At 35.2% G+C, this 23,447-nt stretch overlaps 1 protein-coding gene across 8 annotated transcripts in view; it reads right to left on the bottom strand.

Annotated features, from left to right (window-relative positions):
* LOC108035605 (twitchin) overlaps nt 1-23,447 on the bottom strand; it is a 58,830-nt gene that overhangs the window by 22,238 nt on the left and 13,145 nt on the right. For 2 of the 8 annotated variants that reach the window (XM_050886914.1, XM_050886916.1), the window contains exons 15-34: nt 23,312-23,407; nt 20,774-21,088; nt 19,263-19,388; nt 19,037-19,072; nt 18,700-18,876; nt 18,163-18,390; nt 17,164-17,337; nt 15,297-15,332; nt 14,314-14,346; nt 13,553-13,594; nt 11,050-11,197; nt 10,279-10,652; nt 8,407-8,532; nt 7,614-8,313; nt 7,037-7,390; nt 4,703-6,415; nt 2,401-3,300; nt 1,345-2,108; nt 1,124-1,259; nt 41-931 (exon numbers count right to left, since the gene is read on the bottom strand). In XM_050886914.1, the coding sequence (XP_050742871.1) occupies nt 41-931; nt 1,124-1,259; nt 1,345-2,108; nt 2,401-3,300; nt 4,703-6,415; nt 7,037-7,390; nt 7,614-8,313; nt 8,407-8,532; nt 10,279-10,652; nt 11,050-11,197; nt 13,553-13,594; nt 14,314-14,346; nt 15,297-15,332; nt 17,164-17,337; nt 18,163-18,390; nt 18,700-18,876; nt 19,037-19,072; nt 19,263-19,388; nt 20,774-21,088; nt 23,312-23,407 (7,369 nt within the window). The remainder of the gene's footprint in view (nt 1-40; nt 932-1,123; nt 1,260-1,344; nt 2,109-2,400; nt 3,301-4,702; nt 6,416-7,036; nt 7,391-7,613; nt 8,314-8,406; nt 8,533-10,278; nt 10,653-11,049; nt 11,198-13,552; nt 13,595-14,313; nt 14,347-15,296; nt 15,333-17,163; nt 17,338-18,162; nt 18,391-18,699; nt 18,877-19,036; nt 19,073-19,262; nt 19,389-20,773; nt 21,089-23,311; nt 23,408-23,447) is intronic. The other 6 variants (XM_017111321.3, XM_050886915.1, XM_050886917.1 and 3 more) reach the window with 5 other exon arrangements.

Genomic DNA, 23,447 nt, shown 5'->3' with positions numbered 1-23,447 from the left:
AAATTAAAATGAAGCAATATAAACAGTATTAGCTACTTACAAAATCGCGGTTTGGCTGTGTGCCAGTTAGTCTGCTCGGATGGATCAGATGGGCCAGCCTTGTTAACGGCACGAACCCTAAATTTGTATTGCTGTCCTTCTTCAAGCTTCTTAACAACGCCTTTACAAACTGGACTATCTGTTTCAACGGCTTTTACAAATTCGCCTGAATCCTTATCCATTACTTCGATTATATAGTTGGTAATAGGAGAGCCGCCATCTCGAATTGGTGGTTCCCATTTAAGTTTGACGTGATGCTCATCCCAGTCTTCAAACTCAGGTAGGCCAGGTGGAGCAGACACATCGAATGGATTTTTAGCAGTAATGGCTGATTCAGTTTCTAGAGGTTCTGATTCGCCCTCCTCGTTTACAGCCTTAACTCTAAATTGGTACCGATGATTTGGATCCAAACCCTTAATCTCAATATCCGTTTTTTCTGGATCAACCGAACCGGCCGGTAACCATTTTCCAGTGGCTGTATCCATTTTTTCTACTACATAGCCAGTAATCGGAACACCTCCATCATCCTTCGGTTTTTTCCACATAAGATTGCAACCTTCCTTATGTATGTCTGAGACTTCAAGTGGCCCTTCAGGCTTCGAAGGCTTATCCAAAATAATAACTTCGACCACAGCTTCGTCAACGCCATTTATATTTTCAGCTCGTAGCTTATACTCGCCACTTTGTTTGCGTGACGTATCTAGCAATGTCAGTTTTGTATTGTAGTCTTCATTTTCTAGGCGCACTTGACCGGTGGGCGTTAACTCGCTTTCTTTTATGAACCAAGTTAAAGTAGGTGCCGGTTCTCCCTTAACATCCACATCAAACTTTACCGTTTGCCCAGCGCGAACCTTGATTGCCTTCATTTTTTCTCTGTTTATAGATGGCTTTACTAAAATTAGAAATATCATTTTTAGTATTAATATCATTGGACAAAAAGGGGTTAAAAAATATAATTAACTAAGCCGGTTTATGTAGTCTTAAATGAAACATCTGTGATTTGCTTTTGGCTTAACTCATAGGTGAACGCAGTCGACATATATTAAAACTACCCATGAAGTTCTTGTAAAAAAAACAATCTTACGATTTCTCGGCTTAGCCAAATGAGGCTCCGTTGCATCGCTCGGCTCGCTGGGACCAGCTTTATTAACTGCACGCACTCGAAACTGGTAAACATTGCCTTCGTTGAGACCTTCAACGATTGCTTCAGGGGTGGATGTCTTAAAGTAGAATATTTTTTAAACACAGTTTTTTGAATAAAGCTTTTATTTAAAAGACGGGATAATCGTAATTTTTTTTACTTACATTGGTGCTGACTATCTCATCCCACATAGGGGAGAACTTATCTTTTTTTTCAATAATGTAACCAGTGATTGGAGCTCCTCCATCAGACTTGGGTGTTTCCCACTTCAATTTTACCATATGTTCGTTGTAGTCCTTAATGTTAGGTGTACCTGGCTTACTAGCGGGATCATAGGGATTTTTCGCTATGATACTGCCATCGGTCTCCAGGGGTTCGGATTCCCCCTCTTCATTGATTGCCTTGACACGAAACTGATACTCATGGCCTTCTTGAAGACCCTTGACATCAAATTCGGTATCATTAGCAGAAGTTCTACCGACAGGTACCCATCGACCTTGATTTTTATCAAACCTTTCAACCTGATAAGCTGTAATGGGTTTCCCACCATCATCTTCAGGTTTTTTCCATTTTAGCTTACAGCTGTCTTTTGTAATATCTTTGACATCCAATGGGCCTTTGGGTTTGCCTGGAGGAGCTAGAATATTGACTTCAACTGTAGCTTCATCTTCGCCATGTTCATTTACAGCCTTTATTTTGTAGATGCCAGTATGTTTACGAAGTGTATCAATAATTGAAATCTTTGTGTTATATGGTATATTCTTGATTTCGCTATTGCTAGGTAGTGCTTCTGGTTTAAGCTCTGTATCATTTTGATACCATGTAATTGTGGGAGCAGGCTCACCGCGAACATTGATGTCATACTTAATTGGCTTTCCGGCGCGAATCAACAAAGGCTTTAAGTTTGTTCGGTCTATACGAGGTTTTACTGTGGATCAGAACAAAAAATAAAATACAAAATAAATAAAATAAAATTTCACAAAATCCAGGAAAAGTTTGGGCTTTCTGAGACCTAACACTGACAGGAACTCAGACTCCCTGCCAAGAATTATTGGCTCCATATAATAACAGCTGATTTCGTAGAGCATACTTAAAGGACATTGAATATTAACAAAACCTAAACAACTGATAAAATAAAGCAAGCCAATGATGTTTTCCATGCTTGCCCTTTGTAAGCGCAAGAAGTGACTGCATCATTCAGAAAAGTTTTCAAGACTTACATTTTTTGTACTTAACAATTTGAGGAACACTAGCATCTGATGGGGGCGAGAGTCCGGCTTTGTTGACTGCTACAACACGAAACTGATACTCTCCGTACTCCTGAAGACCTGCGACTGTGGCTTCAAGTTGGTCTCCCGGTATTTCTAGGGCTTTCTCCCAATCGGGTTTATTTTTATCTTTTTTCTCAATTATGTATTTCAGAATCGGGGCTCCTCCGTCATTATTGGGTGCTGTCCATTTCAAAGTCACACTTTGATTATCATAATCAGTAACTTCGGGCGTTCCTGGTTTGTTAGGCTCATCGAATGGATCCTTTGCCACAACGCCTACCAAAGTAGTTAGGGGCTCAGATTCGCCTTCTTCGTTAACGGCGGAAACGCGGAACATGTACTCTGATCCGGGATTCAAGCCGGTTACATCAAAACTTGGTGGTTCCTTCTCTCCAGGAGATCTGCCAACTCGAACCCATTTTCCTGTTGCCGTATCCATCTTTTCAACGACATATTCCTTAATAGGTACTCCACCATCATCTTCAGGTTTCTTCCATTGCAGTTTGCATCCATTTGCAGTTACGTCGCTAACAGCAAGGGGACCTTTTGGCGAGCTGGGCTTTCCTAGAACAACTAATTCCACGGTCTCGCGATCAATGCCATTGCGGTTCTCCGCTTTTAATGTGTAGAAACCGCTATCTTTTCGCAAAACATTTTTAATTGTAAAGTCTGTGTGATAATCGACATTTTCTATCCTTATTCGGTCCCCGTTAGTTAATGGAATATCATCTCTCCAACTCCAGTGCAGTTCTGGTATTGGCTCGCCAATTACGTCAACTGACCATTTATGAGTTCGGCCACTCTTTATTGTTACTCGTTTGAAAGTAGACCGATCGATTTGTGGTTTGACTAAAAGTATTTTTATTGTGAATTAATTTTAAATTTATTTGAAATTAATGGGTATTTCAAGCGTTTATATATTAATACATACACAGTATAAGCGCTGGCAGTAAAGCTGATGGGAGTTTTTTGATGTAATTTCCAAATGTAGTCGTAAACTAATAGAGTTGATATAAATTAAAGCGTTGCATGCGCAGGATTATGTTTTTTAGTTTAAATCTAAATTTTTGTATACAAAATTAGATTGTTTTATTTGTATCGTAAAAGCGAGTTTGGTAGAGACTTTGATTCGCAGTTGTCCCACAGATCGTCGATACACTACTAAAATAACAACTTTCGCATTTCTTGTACCTAGAATTTGAGTTTGCGAACACAAATATTACTTAATAATTTCAACTTTCATCTTTTGAGCTTCAAACCATATAGAAACCATATACATTTTCGACACAAAAATTAATATCGTCATTAAATTAGCACATTTTCTGTTTAATATCTAACTTCAGTGTTTTTGAACATATTAACTTCCATTTTTGGAACAATCATACTTTTTATATTTGAGGGTCTCGAATAAAATAAAAAATCGAATGACTTTATCATGGTGAGTCTAAGCACGATCGAGCTGGTGGCTTAGGAAGTGAATATTTCTAAGCCAATATCCTAATAGCACTAAAAGTTTAAGCTCATTAAGCTCTTTTTCCTTGTTATTCGCTTTTCTTTATGGGGTTAAGATTTCAGCATGAAAAGGTAGAATCAGCTCAAAACTATCTCTGGGTATTTAACTATTTATCGTTGAAGGAAGAACGCTAGAGTCGAGAGGCTCGACTATCAGGTACCCGTTACTCAGCGTGGCACAAAGACAAATACATTTCAGTTAAAATTTGGTTCTCATAAAAACTGTAGGCGCTGTATCTACAGCAGATTGTGGCGCGGCAGCTGCTGAAAGCCCAGAAATCTGCATGCCAAGTCTGACTAGCTCTTAAGTTTCCGAGATCTCAGCGTTCATACGGACACACGGATCGACAGACGGAAATGGCTAGATCGGCTTGTGAATATATATAAAAAGCTTTCTTCTGTCTATAAAATTATAATTAAAAATTTGGTATTAAAAAATTATTTATAGTTTTAAGGTGCTCTACCAGTAACAGGACTGCCAAACCTGGATGTCATCAAATTTACAACTTATCTTAAATTTAAAGAAAAAATATACAACAAAAAAAGTGAAAATGAACTAAAATTATGGAGGGAAATTAAACTAAAATTCGTCATTACGACAGTACATATATGAAAATTAATATAGCTGAAAGTAATAATTTTTTAAACCTAAAATAGGTTTTGCATGATGTGTTAACATGTTAAGCCAAAGCAAGTCTACAGATGAACTGGAATAGAATGTACTTATGAAAATACTTACGATTTTTGTGCTTGCACAGGTGATTATCGGTGGGCTGGGAAGGTTCGGAGGGGCCTGCCTTGTTAACGGCTCTAACACGAAACTGATACACCATTTTTTCCTTAAGACCATCCACCGTACACTCAGGAGTTGCATCCTCAGTCTTTGCTACCTCACTCCAGGTGGGTGAAAATTTATCTTTTATTTCGACGACATAATGGGTTATTGGTCGACCGCCATCTGACGGCGGTCGCTTCCATTTTAAAAGAACACTCTTGTTGTCGTAATCATCGATAACTGGCTGGCTGGGCGCACTGGGGGGATCATAGGGATTCTTTGCCTCTATTGAGTCGGATGTTTCAAGTGGCTCTGATTCGCCTTCTTTATTAATGGCCTTGACGCGAAACTTGTATTTTTTGTTTGGCGTCAGTCCCTTAAAGTCAAACGAAGTCTCGTTTGGACCTACTTCGCCAGCAGGTATCCAGCGGCCTGTCTCTTCGTCCATGCGCTCTAAAGCATATCCAGTAATTTCACAACCGCCGTCATCCTCTGGACGCTTCCATTTCATTTTAATATGATTGGCGCGCACCTCTTCCGGTTCGAACGGTCCCCCAGGAGCAAGTGGTCTGTCAAGAACCACAACTTGAGCCTCGGACTCAACAGTACCTGAGCTGTTTGTCAGTACTAATTTGTATTTTCCCGTGTCCTTTCGGACGGATTTTTTAATAGTGATTGATGAGTTCCTTTCCATCTGGTCTAGACAAATGCGCTGGTTGTCAAACTTTAGGTTGTCGGTTCCCTTTACCCAAGTGGCTGTTGGTTCTGGCTCACCGTCATATTTAATATCGAATCGAATGGTTTGTCCCTTCTTAACGGTAATGTTTTTGAGACCGTCCCCAACAATGAAGGGCTTTACAAATCGGCATTTTGCAATAATCGATTTAGTCTTGTCGCTAGGCTCACCTGGACCTGCCTTATTAACAGCACGGACTCGGAATTCGTACTGTTGGCCCTCTTTTAACCCGTCGACGGTTGCAGTTCTAGCATCGCCGTCAACTTCCTTGCCGGCTACCCAGTCGTTAGAGAACTTTTCTTTGTATTCCACAATATATGCAGTTATGCGATCTCCGCCATCACTATCGGGTGCTTCCCACTTGAGATCCGCATGATCCTTATCCCAATCGGTTAGATCAACTGCTTTAGGCTTTCCAGGCTCATCCCACGGATCTTTCGCGAGAATAGTATTTTTGAAAGTAGCAGGGTCTGAGGGGCCAATCACGTTGATAGCACGAATACGGAATCTGTACTGCTTCTTTGGGACCAAGTCATCAATTGTTTTTCGACATGGCTCAGTAGGTAAAACTTCAGCGACAGGCTCCCAGCCTTGCTTTTTGCTTAAATCCTGCCGTTCGATTACATATTTGGTTATAGGAGCACCTCCATCGTCCGTCGGAGGCTTAAAGTTTACTACACAGGATGACTGATAGACGTCTGTAATATCAACTTCCTGGGGTGGCTGTGGAACATCCTGACAAATAATTTGAACGTCCTTAGTATCTTCACCCTGTCCATTGGAAATTTTTATTTGATATGGACCAGATAAATCTCTAGATGGCTTTTTTATTTTAAATGTGACTTTGTCATCGGTAACTGCAACCTCTACATCCTTAACAGGCAATGGCTTGCCGTCCTTAAATAATTTGGCCTCCACAGGTGTTTGTTTTGTACCGGAAACTAAAAAAGCAAAGATTTGAATTAATTTAAGTACATAGAAAAGGAAAAAAATATTGACAATACTGTGGTTTGTTGTTTCACTTTTTTTTGGTCTTTCCTTAAAGAAAGACAATCTTCAGGTTTAGGGAATAATAATTTCAGTATGAAGGTTGAAACGCAGGGAAGAAAACGTTTTCTATCCTATAAAGTGTATACATTCTTGAACACGTCTTTTCGTTTCTACCCAAACTAGTAGTCTCTCAGTTTTGAAGCTATCGGGATGAAACCTTTCCAAAAATCCAAGAATTATCAAAATATATATAATATTTTAATTTCCAACGCCTATATCATATAGCTGTTATATGAACGATCGGAAATTCATTTTAAGTAATACAAAAACCGCTATATATATATATATATATATATATATATATATATATATATATATAATAAATTTAAATCCATTATCTTAGTATTTCTGTATTTAGTTTTTAGTTTTCTTAAAAACTGAAAGTTTCGGCCTACAATTCAGCCACAGGAACGGCCTTTACGGGTATAGAGACTTCGGCTTGCCGGAGTTAGCTTCGAGAAATTGTATACACCCTTGATAGAGTTTAGGCAATATTGCCTCATCATTCTTACCTTTAAATGGTACCTCTACAAGAACAGGGGCACTGATAGGTCCTGCAAATTGATCAGGACAATCAATGTTTGGTCTACTTTCTCCCTTGCGGATTGAAAGCTTGCATTTCGAACTGAGCTGTCCAGACTCGCAAGTTATTTCTCCCTCATTTGACAAATCCAAGCTGTTGAATACGAGTTGATGCTTGCCGCCACCTAGGTTCTTAATCTCAATGCGTTCACTCGGGACAATGGGCTCTCCGTTAAACTTCCAATCGCATGGCGCTGTTTGATCCTGAAGTTCGACGTCAAGGACCAATTTTTCTCTTTCAACGGCATCAGTGTCTTTAAGTTTTTTATTAAATCGGTTTTGATCTAAACAAAGTAAAAGTTAATGTAAAACGTGTGTTCAACAAAATTATCACTATGGTATGCTAAAAAGAGACTAACAGACGAGTTAAAACATAATTGTGTTTCGCTAGCCTTGCATGCGTTTTGATTTTATAGCGATGTACGTAAAAATTGTATAAAGCTTGAGGCCCGAAACAAATTTTATTGCATGCCTAGGGCCAGTGGTATCATATTCTGTGGGACTTACAATTAATAATTATTTCCGCTTCTGTAGTGTCGGCATTAGTTGTACATTTAAATTGGCCTGCATCCGTTACCTTGCAATCCTTAATGATTAATTTTCGCTTCCGACCATCTTTTACTATTTGAATGCGTTTGTCAGGTTGAATTTCTTCACCGTTTCGGAACCATTGCACTTCACCCATAGCATCATCGATTTCACACGCAAGCGTCACAGTGTCTTTTTCTATACACTGTTGAGATTTTAAAACTTTAACAAACTTGTATGGGTACTCCGTAACCTTTAGGTGGCATTCAGTCTTATCAGGTTGCTTATCCAGTTGACATCTGTAGAGGCCGGCATCCTCAAGTACAGAGTCCTTAATAATAAGTTTAAGGTTGCCGTTGATATCTTTGGATATAAGGTAGCGAGGATCATCAGACTCCAATTTTTTATTGTCTTTGAACCAATGCACATTAGCCATACTGCTACTGACGGAGCACTCCAGAGTAGTCTCGTGCTGAGTAAATCCCTCAAGTTTCTTTTTGAGGACTTTTGTAAATGTGTAGGTGGGATCGGCTTCTTCGACATTTAAAAATGCGGTACTTGAAACACCACCAATTTCAATAGTATACTTGCCGGTGTCCTCGACTTTTGGCGTAGTAATGATTAACTGATAAGTATCATTTTCTTGTTTGAATTTAAATTTGCTACCCGTAAACACCTCCTATAATTATGTGTATGTATTAGAAAATATAGAAAAAAAGCGAATGCTCTTAATAGTTTTCGAAGCTCAGCTAAGCTGGAGAATTATACTTACGTCCTTGCGAAACAGCCACTTTGGCTTGCAATTGGGCTTGCTGAATCTGGCTTCAAATACAACCTTTTTGTCCTTTCCCTCTTTGGCGAATTGGTCGATAAGTGGGCTGAGAAATGACTCAACCTTCTGCGCTCACACATTGTAAGTTGATGCGTTGTCAAAAATGGGTAAAGTTATGCAAATTTGATATACGATTACTTAGTGTTCTTTGTTTGTCCAAATTATTCCCTCATATATATGTATGTATTTTAATTTAAATAACAAAATATATACATAAGAGGCGTAATTTGATAAGTTTAATTATTTTTGTTATATTATTTTATTTATTGCTTCCAGCCCAAAAAACAAAGGCCGATTTAGCTTTTATTTAAAAAAAATTCTTATTGCAAAACACCAAACAATTAATATAGAATTAAACTGGCTTTACATAGGATGGCTTTTATTTTTATCACATAAACAAAAAATTGTAAAACTTAAAAGTGTAAGTTACTAAATCATTTTATTTCCCCAGATAGACATCTACCCAAAAAGTTAAAGACCGTATAAATTTATTGTAGCAAATCGACTCATTTAGTTTATCTGAACTAGAAAGAATGGCAAAAAATTTAACTAATCAACTCAACACGGGGCCTACTTTGATATTTGCATCAGCAGCTTATGTATGTTTGCGACTAGACTTGATCTTAAAGAGAACACATTGACGCTCAAAAAAACAAATGTTTCTACTTTTGAAAGAAATTTGTTTTATTTTTTTCCAAAAATAAGGCTTTTTTATGCATAGCTCTTTGTTGAGATAAACCATGAATCATATCTGCTTTGACTAATTAGGTCGACATTGGCTAAATAATTTGTGTCTCTTTTGTTTAACGTGTTTTCAACAAATTTAAAAAACCTTAAGTCAAACAATTTTAATTAGTCAGTGCCACCTGAAGGCAAATAGAGGTTCCAATCAGAAGCAAATAAATATCCTTTAAAAATCTATAGTTTTCTCATAGCCGATCATGCAATTTTCTTGTAAAGAGTAAAAATAAATCAATCACTAACTGTTACACCTGTTTGTTTGCTCTGACACTAACTAAGCTTATGAACATTTACCAAGGAAAAATTTTTTAAATTTAAAATGTATCCCTTGTTTTTTTGTATTACTTAAAGCGGAGTTTGCATAAATTTTGCATTGATTTATGCAGGGCAAGATTGATTAAATATTTGAGCATTTTGGCCAAACATTGAGCTATACAGATGCGATGTTTTTAAGTGGAAAACTCTTCATGGAATGACACATATTATATATAGCTTAAAAACAATAAACAAAATTCAAAAAAAATCTTTCTACTTGATTAAGAGTGCTAAGTGGTATCAAGTCACTTTGCAGATAAGATTTACGTTGGAAATCAATTTCAAGGGCAAAAATATGTATTTCGAAAAATCGATATCCAAATTGTATCTAAATTCTTTAAAAAGTAGCAAAAATCAATAATCGTTTTCACCACTGGAAAATAATATAAGTTTACAGTCAGGTTATTAATTCGGTAATACAAATGATTATATATATAAATATATAACATAAATATAAACGGAGCGCACCTCCTCACGCCGAAACGGGTGTAATGTCGGCCAATCGGGAATCAACTCGGCTAAAGATGGTCTACGCGATCCTGGACCCTAAATTTCAGTTATAATAATCGTATAGTGTAATGAACAAATTATAACATTTACATCTGTTTCACCTGAACTAGCGGAATATATATAGCCTTTAAATATAGCCTATATATAACCTATTGCCTATTAAATTGAATCAAAGTGCCAATAAATGATAGAGAATTCCACCCTATAATCAGCGAGTCTGTTAGAAGCGCACAAATTGGTTCTTACCCTTTCAACTTTTTTTAGGGCCGGTAACGGTTTTTCCGTTTCTTTTAGGTCTCCCCAATTGGGATCCTGTTCATCTTTGTCCCATTTTTGATAACGACGTTTTTTGAGCATGGCACGGAAGTCCATGCCACTTGAATCTGATACATAGAGCTGCATCTCGGCGGAATCCTCACCATGAATGTTTGAAACAACAATCTTGTACTTGCTCTCATCGTTGGGCTTGCACTTACGCATACACAAGGTAATTGTGTTTGTCTGCCCATCTGTGAGGAACTTAAACCGACCGCCCTCAAGAATCTCACTAACTCCCTTGTAGAACTTGAATGTAGGTGCTGGACTGCCTTCGATGCCAACCGTAAGGTAAGCAGTCGAGTCTAGAAAACAATTACAAAGCATGCTCACGTTAACATATACACCTCGGTCAGTCTGTTTCCTCTGAAGAGAATGTGCAGATATCAGGACTCGTAAAATACCACTCAAAATAAAAACCAAATGCGTAACTAAAAAAAATTTTTTTTTCCAAAAGTAGAACAGATTGGACAACTAAGTTGCAAACAATGTTTATTTTTTGAATAGTTTCATGTATTTCTCAATTTTTTGAAGTTTTGTGCATTTTTTAAAATTATTTCTACGCATCTGACGACGTCCGTTTATTATTACTTTTTGCTTTTTTAGGCATGTTAAATGTGAGGCATTCAAAAGTGCATAATTACGAATCCTGGTAGATGTGTATGTGTCGTCGACATAAAAATGTTCACCATGCGTACTTACCTTCAACAACAGAATAAGATTCTTGGACATCAACGATTGAAGGAGGACCGCCATCACCCACATCACGTAATGGTGTGGATGGCTTGTTTATAAGATCCTCTAGGTCTTGCACGCTTGGACGGCGTACATCAATCGACGGTCTCCTCCGCTATTGACCGAACACATAAACATTGAGACAGATGACGGTTGAAACAGGGAAATATATAAACAGATAATCGAATATAAGGCTACTTATCAAGAGAAACGACGTGGTTTACAACGCCTGGATAACATTGAAGATGTGATCTTCATAAGGCTTAATAAATAATCTGACTTGTTCCGATATTTTAGCTAAGTAGTAAAAGTAGAAAAATTCAATTTAATGTACATTTCTTGTAATTGGATTCTTTATATTCAAAGCAAATCTTTAGGATCGGAAAAGGCCTGATTATTAAATATACATATGTTTTTAATTGTAGTTCACAAGATAGGAATAAACTTTTTTTATAAACGAAAATCAAAATGCATTCGGCTGACAGAGTGAGGATAATTACACCAAACTGTCAATGTAACATAAAACTAAAACTACAAGCACATTCTACTTTTTTTAAAGGTTAGACATATGTGTAAATGAATATTGTTAACAAAAATATACTTGTTCAACACAGTCTTGGGCGTTTATAGTCCATTAAGAAACACAATAAATGAATGGTCGATAATATAAAAAACAAGGAGAAACGTTATAGTCGGGTGACTCGACTATCAGACACCCGCTACTCAACTTAAAAGAGCAAAAGAGAAATGGAGATACATAAGCGGTAAAGCGATAGTGTATAGCGCCACCTACCCGGTATTTCAATATATGGTAATGTTTGCGGCATACTGATTTAAGCGTTTTGGATACTCGTGGGCGTTAGAGTGGGCGTGGCAAACTTTTTTTAGTCCAATCAATAGATATGACTAATCCGTTTACTAACGTTAGAAATGAATCCACCACAGTTTTGGATGATTTGTGGGCGATACAGTGGGCGTGGCAAAATTTTTTTGAGCTCAAAGAATAGATAATTAAATTTCAGTTAAAATTTTGTTTCTAGCATTATAGATGTAGGCGATAGTCTTTCCCGAATTGTTGGCATTAGAGCGGGCGTATGACCCTGCTAAAACATCCTGTTACATACTTTCCGATGAATATAGTATACCCTTGTACTCTAGAAGTAAGGGTTAATATTACCAATATAATAAAAACAATAAATAACTAGAAAGGAAGTTATCTTCGGCAAACCGAAATTTATTCCTGCAGGTCATTCTCGTAAATTTACTACCGTATATGTTTACCGAAAACGAAATCTAACTGCTTCCGAGTTATTATGACATTAATTATCCGATTGACGATCACATTATCATAACTTATCAATAAATGGTATAAGTTAAACGATTTGTAAATAAGTATTGATAACAAGAAAAAATCCCATCAACAAAATCTTTAAAAAAAAGGCGCCACATAGATTTTATAATTATGGTCGTTAATCGGCGTGGCAAATATATTTTTTTTGGTTAACCGAAGTGTATTGAGGAAACCAATGTAACAAACCCGTTACTTGTAGATTAAAAGAATGTACTAGATTTGTCGGAAAATATCCACTAGGTAGAAGGAAGTGTTTCTAACCTTATAAACTATAAAAGTTAATAAAATCCAACTTTTTTTTCAGATAGACCGCTTTTCCTAAATTTTGACCAACGCAGTGATTTCGATGATGCTAAGGGTCTGGAAGTTTAAAAATATATGATAATAAAAAAAATGTTCATAAATTTCATAAATTTTCCATAAATAAATTATATTGTCTCGTGACAAAATTCTAAACTTTGCGGTAAAATCGATTTCATTTTTGCCCACTATTGTAAGAAAGTGGGTGTCTAGTTTGGAAATTTGAATAATTTTTTAATAAAAAATGTAGCTTAATAACTTGGCAATAATCCCACTTTGACTGAAACCTTATTTTGGATTTAAAAACGCTATTGCTAATTAAATTAATAATTTTTCTCGTAATCGGCCACATAAACCCAACTCCACTTGCTTTTGACTCATTAAAATCGTGCCACATAAACCCAACTCCACTAGCTTTTGACTCATTAAAATCGTGGCTTCCGTTCGCCAGATATAATAGTTTAAGTGAATATATTCGGAAATTCTCAGAAACAATCGCGACAATTTGGTTTATTTATAATTTCAAATATATGTTTTAAAACACCACGAAATTTTTACGAGTTTTCTTAAACGTATTCAATATTCTTATTGTAATTAAATCTTTGGTACAAAAATTGGTTTAAAAATTTTGGGTTAATAATTTTTTAGATTTTTATAATGTGACTGAATTAAAAAAATTAATATTTACAATTTTTACACTAAATATTACATACGTCCTACTAGTTCATTATAATAAAACTTCCATTCAATACCATAATCAATAAAAAGCAAGCGAACAAGAATAATAATGATCGATAAAATCGACCACAGTATCGAGACCTGTTTAGTGTCCCCCATTTCTCCGGGTCGCGGTTGCTTTTGCTAACGTATTTGAGAAAAATAAAAAGTGGAAAAATACTTTACTTTGGTTTTATTTTATAAAATAAAGCGTAGTGTCCAAATGGATTTTAGTTTACACTCAAACTAAAATTTTACATTTATAGAAAGACGTGATTTTCTATCATGATTATCGTAAGAAGGGGAAACTGAAAGGTTTTTTCCGAGAAATAAACTCACACAAAATTGATGGTTTCATGCAAAGGAAACCGTAAACTAAACTGAGAAATCAGAACGCAAAAAAAAATTAAAGTGTAAGAATTCGTTCTAACACCAAACGAAATGTGTACATGCTGCTTTAATACTGCAACCAATAGGAAAGTTGATAATTATAAAATAAAAATTTAATATGAAGACGAAAAATAAGAAACCAATGTATTTAATTGGGTTTGTCAGCTTATACAATAAAAAATGGATGCAATTAGATTAGATACTACGTTTTTTATTAATCTCTTTAAAAGTTTAGTTAAACAAATTATAGCCCGTTTTACTTCTACAGGAAAATATGTGAGGCTCCGGTAATATTATGAAAAATGTATTTTTAAATGAGTATCTAGTCAATGAACCGGTGTCATATTTTTTTTGTATTCCGTTTTAAAGTATGTGCATTTTCGTCTTGAAATGTAATGCAAATTACCAAAGGTTATAAATACGTTCTACTAACAAAACTATTTATGCAACAACGCTGTGCAGCTAAATCTCACCTGTCCTTCACCGACCTCGCCTGGCCTTAACAACTGTAATATTTTTGAATCGTATTATAATGCTGAGCAATGTAGTTTACACTCTATCATATATCTTGGAATAAAATCGACTTGTAAGTACTTAATTTATTAATCAATGTATGTAGACATTGGGTTTTTTTCATAAGCTTTTAGGGAGAATATAATAGATAATGTAACCTTTTTTTAAAAAATTTAAATTATTTTTTATAGTTCACATACCAAAAATAACTAGTATTTATTAGAAATACAAATCGTCACATTCTACCGAGCCGAACGTGCATATAATTCTAATTATTTCTTTAGTAGATATTGAACTAGATGTTGTCTGCTCAGTGGCAATAATATATTTGAATATTTATGAATCAAAACTATAATTTATTTAGGCTGCATCATTCAATGGAATCAACCGTATATATTATATAAAAATATATAAAATTCGCGTTTATACATTTATATACACATATGTCAATAGCATACATGTATTTTAAGCACACGAAGGGCATGTTTGAAAAAAATAAATATAAGCCCAACGGCAGGCACAGTGCTATGTCGCAATGCAATAGAAAGTATTTTGTACATCAACAAATTTTTTTAGCTAACAGCTTTGACTTATTTTTAGATTTTGTTTGTCAACATATTTCTTTACCATAAAAATAAAAATATGCTGGGTATATCTGGGCCCATGTGCCCTATTTTTAAACCACGAACATTTTTGTTCTATTCTCTTTGTTATTTTTCATACTTATCTCAGTATCAAATTAGCGGAAGGCATAAATAAAAGTGTGGTTCATATGTTACAATATCGATATCCTTCTTTTCTGTTTTTCGCGATATTGAAGAGAGTGCTGTTAGAGCATCAACTCTCTCGCTTGGAATTAGGTATGCCAGCAAAACATTTTCACTTCTTAAAATGTTTAATAGCAATATAGCTAAACAACAGCTAATATATTGAGGTTTCTTACCCGCGTGTCCATTACTTCGCCGGGACGGAGTTTCTTCTGTTTTGGGTTGTTGATTGATGAAGGATTTGCGGAGTGGGTGTACGAGTGTTGTTGTGCAAAGGGTGTGCGTTGGAGTATTTAATGTTTTATTGTTGAGATTGTAAGAACATATTTTGTTGGATTGTTATTAAATGAAGTTGTGTTGATAGATTGTTGGTTGGCGGGTTGATTGTTGTTTAGTTTGAAGGGCATTTTGCATATATGGTAGGTACATAAAAGGGAACACAGTAAATACATATATAAATTAGCTACATAGTAAATTTCATAAATCCATACACTTAATCAAATATTACCACAGTTAATTGACCAAGCCATATTTTAACCACACACATTTTTTTTCTTTATTATTAAAAAACAAACTAAAACTACTTTAATAAAAGACTGTATTAGCGAGGTTTAAAAAGGTCGCTAAACCTATAAAATGATTTTAAAACTCTACATTTCTTTTCTAATTTTTGGTAACCATGTAATACTAAAAACTTAATGCCAACAGACAATTATATTTGAGCATCAATCTATATTTATGATATACTGATATATGTATATACAAGTGTAAGTGAGGTTATATTTCGATTTAAGTCAACATAAATCAAAGGTACCGTGGTCAAACATTCATTAGCAAGTACAAAGTGTTTAATACTTGATATCTTTTCGACCGTCACTTTTACCACGGTCTGACATATATTTCTTTGATTAAATAAATTATCGCTCTCAAGAAATTAACCGTACACTTTTGTATTGTACAGTTTTTTTTTTTTAAATTTTTAAATTGTACAGTTCCCATTAAAAAAAAACTATAAAAATGGACACAAATAGTATTAAGGAGGGTATGGTACTTAAATTTGTTTTTCGCTTTTTATACCCGTGACGCCGTGAAGGAAACGTTTCCGACCCCATAAAGTATATATATTCTTAGTCATAGACGAGTCGATATACCCATGTCCGTCTGTCCGACCGTTTCTACGCAAACAAGTCTCTCAGTTTTAAAGATATCGGGCTTAAGCTTTTCCAAAACTCTTCTTTCTTTTGCAGGTAGTCTATAAATCGGAACTAGCCGGAGCGGACAACTATATCTTTTAACCTCTTACGCTTGGAAATAACATTTTATTATTACTTTTGAATGTCGAATTTCATTTTAACAAAATCGGACGACCATATTGGTTAGCTGCCATAGGAACAATCGGAAAATTGGTGGTAAAATAAGAATTTCGGTTTTTTATTATAAAAAATTGGACGACTCTAACAGTTATGCTGTCAAAGGAACGGTCAGAGAAATAATGAAATCATTTTTCTTTTAAAATCACTGAAGCTAGCAACAATCCTTAAAAATCGATCACGTTTATGGGCGGCGCCTACGGAGTTTCGCTGCAAACGGCTCATTTTTTTCTATGAAAATATATAAAACATAGTTTAAATGTTGTACTCTGATATGCCTATAAAATAGTTGAGCTGACATTAACCGTAACGAGGGAAAATAGCCCTTTTTCCGAAATAACCATACCCCCTTAAAATGAAAATAAACAAGCTTTAGCCAAAAATTTCTTATTTGTTTTTTATCGTTTTGGAGCTCTTTACTAGCTTAATTAAGTCTTTTATGAATTTAAATGTGCATTGTTACCTTTTCTCTGAAAACAAAAAGGTAAGCTCAATGCTCTAATTTTTTTTCACACTTAGTTGCAAAAGACAAATTGAAACATGAAAATAATTGTATAGATTTAGGGCTACTTTTTTTAAATTTTTTTTTGGTGAAATCTATTATTATTAAATTCTTAGGCAACACTTGGAGATTTTAATAAAAGCGCCCTAAAAGCATATTTGTACTACTCACCTCATCATTGATGATCAGAGACGGCCGACGTCCAGTATCGGCTGGCGGGATAAGAGATCCACGGCGACTTGGCGGCTCCGGTGCTAGAGATGGTCGCTTCTCCCGTATTACTTCTATCTTCGGTGGCTCACCTGGGGAAGGCGGTTGCATCCTGGAAACCTTTGGCTTCTCTTCCTATGAAAAATAGCATAAAAAGATTCATCAATAGTCGTTACATTAATTTTTAATGTGCTGATAATGTATATATTTATTGTTGATCAATCTAGAGACAGTATATTCGAAATCGTTTTCTTGTTAGAATTTGAAAATAGGAATTTAAAATCGGAATGTAATCAGTGCGTTTATTTAATTTGTATATATATTTTATATAATTTATTTGGATATTCCTGACAATGTTTAATTTGATGGATAGACAATGAAACTATGAAATACCCACCGTTATTGTAAAATTGAACGCAGACATTTTACTGACCAAACCTTAAAACTGCTTTATATTTATTTTATTTTTACTGAATTAAATGCCAAAGGATGAGAGGGGCATGCAAGTCATTTTGGATGCTATTATTGATCAATTTTTTTTTTAATAAAAACCAATATTAAAATAAACTAAAATGTTTTGGAACCGTTTTGACAGAGCGACAATGAGAGACAGACATCAAACAGCTTGTGAGAAATAGTTGCATATTTTTTGACAAAAGATATTTCAACTCATTTAATATAAGCATTTATTTATGTATACATTTTTTACACACTATATATTCATATAAATATATCTATGAGTATATAAATAACGTATAAAATGTGTGGATACATATAAATACCTCTTATTAAACTGTCTTTTTGTGTTTGTTTCATTTTATATTTGTGTTTCGAAAAGATTTATAAATAAGAATATTCAAAGGTGCATATATATTCAACTCGTGGGTATATAGTATAAAATCGTACGAACCAGGTTTTCACTGGGGAGTATCAAATCGAACTGAAAACGTCCATGCTTACCTTAGGTTCTTCTACCGGCAATTTTACTTGTGGGTGTTTAGTGTCCGGTGTGATAATTGCTGGTGTAGGTTTCTCTGATTTGTTGTTATCGAAGTTGACAGGGTCACATTTTTCTAACACGGGCCGCTCATAATCATCCTCAAGGGTCGCTAGAGCTTCTGGCTTTTTTAGGTCCGAAACTTTCGCCTTGATTGCCTTTGTATGAGATAACTGCTCTGTCGCATTTGCCTTCGATTTTGTGGATATAGGAAGGGCATTAGGGAGCATTAGGATACATTGTACCAAATAAGAAGACAGATAGTCAAGGGTAGAAATTAAAAGTACAGACAAAGAAACAGAGAAAGAGAGAGTGACAGGGAAAGAGACAGACAGAGCGAGCCAGCGGAGAATTTCTTAGATTAATCAGTTATAAATTGGGTGTAGAGGTACCCGAAGTTCAAAGTACAAAAGATTTTAAAAATTGTAAATTGTTATGTTAATGAAACAGAGATATTTATAGAAGAGCCGTCTTTTGCACGAACGTTTCATAGCTGTTACCTTCGTTAACTGTATAGCTTGCTGAGGCGCAACCTGCTCTTTAGCATCCTTTATCACGGGCTTTAAAACTACCCCAAGGAATGATTCATTTTGAATTGGTTCCTTAGTCATCAGATTTCTGATAGAGGATCGACGTCGCTGCTTTATAATATCTAGTACAGATGGTTTATCGGCCTGCTAGGTTCAATTTTAGTGAATGGTTTTTAGAATTAGTACGTGTAAGGGTTTTATTCCTTGCAGAATGAAAATATGATTTTATTTTTTGTATAATCGGGTCACCCGAAAAAATGTGGGCACTCAGTCTGTGTTTCGGTATATACAGTTTTTTCTAACTTACCTCATGGGGTTTTTTATTTCCGATCTCAGATTTATCCTTTAAAAAAGTGCCGTGGAACAAGGGTGCAATGGGAAAGATAATAGAACAACGTTAAAAACAATATACAAACAAAAACGGGAAAAAAACGTTATAGCAACAATTATTTTACATTTTGTACTTTACGTCACATAGAGTTGCGTTTTTGTAGTGAAATGGTTTTTGTGTGCCACAAATGCAGTTAAATTACCTCTGGCTCAATAATGACTGGCTTAAGAATAGCGCCGTCTCGACTGTCATCTTCATCGGGTAGTTTACCTTTGCCGATTTTCAAGCCCTTGGGTTCCTCTGCAGGCTTTTCAATTATTTCCGACTTCTGTATACATACACAGTTACCAGACAAAATGTTATAACACATAATATATATATATACATAGATAATATTATTTAAAAAAAAACAAAATGAATGCTATAGTCGATTGCCTCGACTACATAGATAATATTATTTAAAAAAAAACAAAATGAATGCTATAGTCGATTGCCTCGACTATCTGTTAACACTTAAATAAATTTCGATCGCATTTCGCTAGTGGCCCCTAGAGCTCTACACTGCAAAGCCTTTTTAACCCTTTTGACCCAAAATTATGTATCAAGGCTGAGATTACTTTTTAAATATTACACATATCATTGTGGACGGCCACATAGTGACGAAGCGCACCACTAGGATGTGTGAAAGCGACTTCTACATGCACACGAAGAAATGAAAATCTACAATATTCGTCCCATGTCTACGAGTGATACATCAATCGGAAGATATTGCCAAAACTAAAACGATTGCATACCAAAACTTTCAAAAAATCAACTGGCTTGGGAGAAAGAGTTTTGAAAGTGTAAAAGTGAAAATTTGTACAATTTGATCTATTTTGGGGCCGGTGGGGATAATTACCGTATTAGAATTATAACTACGCTATAAACCTAGTTGTATTCTTTCTTAAAATACGCGTCGAATGATACTTAAGACTCCAAATGCTCCGTTTAAGAGCAATAGGAACAAAAAAACTAGCTTGCGAACTACTAAATCTACAGGCTTGTGCTAGAAAGGTATTTTAATGTATGCTTTGTACGCTTTCCTAACATGATTTCTCTTAATGACATCTTTAAGGATTATTGTCAAAAGTGATTTTGTTTTTATTTTATTTCTCAAAAGCGGATTAACGATTTCGAGCTAGCCTTGAAGTGTATACCCATTGACATTCCCTAACATTTTCATTTAACAAATTGTTTTGTAAAGTCACGTTTTAATGTTTATATTCAACAAAAAACACCTCTTAGCTAGCTAAAAATCTAGTGACGACCTACAGTAAAAAAAAGTTCTGATATCAACTTTTGTGAGGCTTTCAATGATTCTTCGAGACTATATCAAACCCTTCATATTATACTAAAATATCATAAGCAATTAAAGTGGCTGACAAGCAGCGTAGGCTTCAAAATGGTAAGCTAGTTATTCATAACCTTTAAGACAATGGTGCGACTGGAAATATTCTGGAAAGGTTTTGACTTTTAAGATCAATTTCAATTTACACTGAAACAAAATCTTACCAAATATGAGCGCCAAACAGATATTATAGAGCACTAGGTTCAAATACAGTCTTTTATAATTTCCGAGACCCCAGCGATTATCCTCATCAAGAACGTATCTATATATTTTATACTTCTTAACGAATACCCTCTGCCCTTAAATATCGAGTTAACCATACATACTTTAGGAATTCCATTTTTCTGGACTGGTGCCTCAGATTCCTTCTTTCCACTATCTAATATGGGTTTTTCCATTTTGTTTGGTATTTCAAGTTCACGACCAAAGTCGGTGGGCGTAAAATCAGATCTTTCATACTTTTCTAGCTGTGGACGTTCGTAGTCTGGAATTTCTGGGAGCTCTTCGTATTTTGGTTTTGGTTTTGCTTTAGCTTTCGCTTTTGGTTTTGCAACTTCAGGCTTTGCATCTTCTTTTACTTGAGCGATAGATGTTTTACGCAGCTTTGGCAGTTCTTCGGCAGGTTTTTGCTCCTCTATTACCTATTCCACATGGAATGAAAACAATTAACATGGTGTATGAACAAAATTGAGCACTCACAATAAACAGATAAAATAAAGAGAAACAAATATAGATCCAACATATAGTTAACCAATCTTGCATTTGCATTAAAATGTACCCACAATCGGTTTATCCTTTATAGTCGTTTCAATAAACATAATCGATCTTGGACTTGGCTTCAATTTTAAGGACGAAATTTTAAATTACTCATTGGATCTAGTTAAAATGATGTCATAATTAATGCTACTGTGGGCAAAAATTGAGATACATTTTCAATTTAATCTTTCCGGGCCTAACGTTTTGAGCTATTTTTGTTTATTTGTTTTTGAATTGGAAGGACTGGTAATGACATCTCTGACCGATTTCATGTCAATTTCTTATATCAGTAAAAGATATGACTTTTCCAAGGAACAAAGGGTGCATTTTTGGACCGCATTCGAGAGATTTGGATCCACTCCGGGAAACTCGTTTCGATTTAATTAAGTAGATAGCTATTTGGCATGTCTTGAGGATTGGAAACATTTTTATATAAGTGCATTTTATGAGGAAATTATTATTTAAAGGGAATAAAATTAATGAAAAAGATCAAACAATACTTTTTTATTTTACAAACAAAATCACCTTACAGATTGCTCACATTTATATATATTTTTTTAATATTTGTTTGGGATATAATTATATTTTTTCAATACGTAAGTACCTATAAACTCTTTTCTGTCTCCATAGACACATTGCAGTTGTACCCATTTTCAGCTTGTTTGCTCTTCTAGATCCTCTCGCGATTCTTCAACTTTGTGTCGTCTCCGATATACATAACCCCCATATGGTAAGCGCTTGCTCTTCCTTCCGACCAGTAGATTTTCTCACCGTTGCATTTCACATTTTGCTTTCTTTGTGTTCATTAAGTAAGATAAGCTTTTTCTCAACTTGTTATATATATTCCTAAGCTTAAGCTAAGCCCGAACGCATTTGACTAGACCAAATGAGTATTATTATTTTGACATTAATTATCCGATCGTTCCTATGGCAGCCGTCGTTTGATTTTTTCCTCCTGCAGAGGGTTTTATGATTTCAGCCATAAGTTTGCAACGCAGTGAAGGAGACGTTTCCGACTGAAAGACTAGTTTGCCTAGAAATTGGCAGACGGTTGGACAGGCGGATATGGCTAGATAGACTCGTCTAGTGATGCTGACCAAGAATATACAATTTATGGGGTCGTTAATGTCTCCTTCACTACCTGTCCTTCTGACTGAAGTCATTATACTCTTTACTTTTATAATATCCTTAAACCCTTTATAAGGATATTATAAATATTTTAAAGGTGGAAATATAAATATTATTTTATTTTATAATAGTGTAATTTAGGTGATGTTATATTCAATAACAAAGCCATTAAATTAAAGACATTAGGGGGTAATTAGTAAAATCAGATTTAACAATACGCACTAATGAATTATTGAGGCTTAAAGATAAAGAAAAATATTTTATTAAAACATTTATTTAAAAACAAGGAAGGAGACTATAGTCGAGTGCCTTGACTATCGGGTACCCGTTACTCAGCTTAAGGGAGCAAAATAGAAATGGAGATAAATAAGCAGCAGATGGGCGGCAGACAGTTTTAAGCTTTTTATTCGTTTCGATAGGTATCGATGAGACAAATACATTTTAGCAAAAAAAAATTTCTAGCATGGCAATTGTGGCCACCATAGTTTTGGGAGGTTTGTGGGCGTTAGAGTGAGCGTGGTAAATTTTTTTTTGGATCAATCGATAGGTATTGATGAGACAAATACATTTCTGTTTTTTCTATCATAAAAACTGTCGGCGCTACAGATTTTCTCGGATTGTGTGCGTTAGTGTGGGCGTGGCTCCCCGCTGAAGCAAACTTGCGCTGCGTAGGAAGCTCTTATAGTTTCTGAGATCTCAGTGTTCATACGGACAGACGGACGGACGGACAGACGGACATGGCTAGTTCGACTCGGCTAGCGATCCTGATCAAGAATATATATACTTTATGGGGTCGGAAACGATCCTGTTACATACTTTCCGACGAATATAATATACCCTTTAACTCTACGAGTAACACAGAAAGTTAAGGTTAATCTTAAGAAACACCTTTTAGTTCTAATTTATCACAGAAAGCATAAAAATAAAAAAATAATAAGCAGTTACACAGCATTCGACTGATTCTTAATTAAGCCGCTTACCTTTGAGGTTCGACGTTTGTCAGTGGGTTTTAGCTTGGGAATCTCTTCTCTTAATGCTTGCGGGTTTTTGTTATCGTCAACTTGCTTACTATCAACCTGTTGCAGTGGAAATATTTTTCTTATAGGTGTATATATG

The sequence above is a fragment of the Drosophila biarmipes genome, chromosome 4 (assembly GCF_025231255.1).
Source record: "Drosophila biarmipes strain raj3 chromosome 4, RU_DBia_V1.1, whole genome shotgun sequence".
Classification (NCBI taxonomy): Eukaryota; Metazoa; Arthropoda; class Insecta; order Diptera; family Drosophilidae; genus Drosophila; species Drosophila biarmipes.
This window is presented reverse-complemented; position numbering and strand designations above follow the sequence as displayed.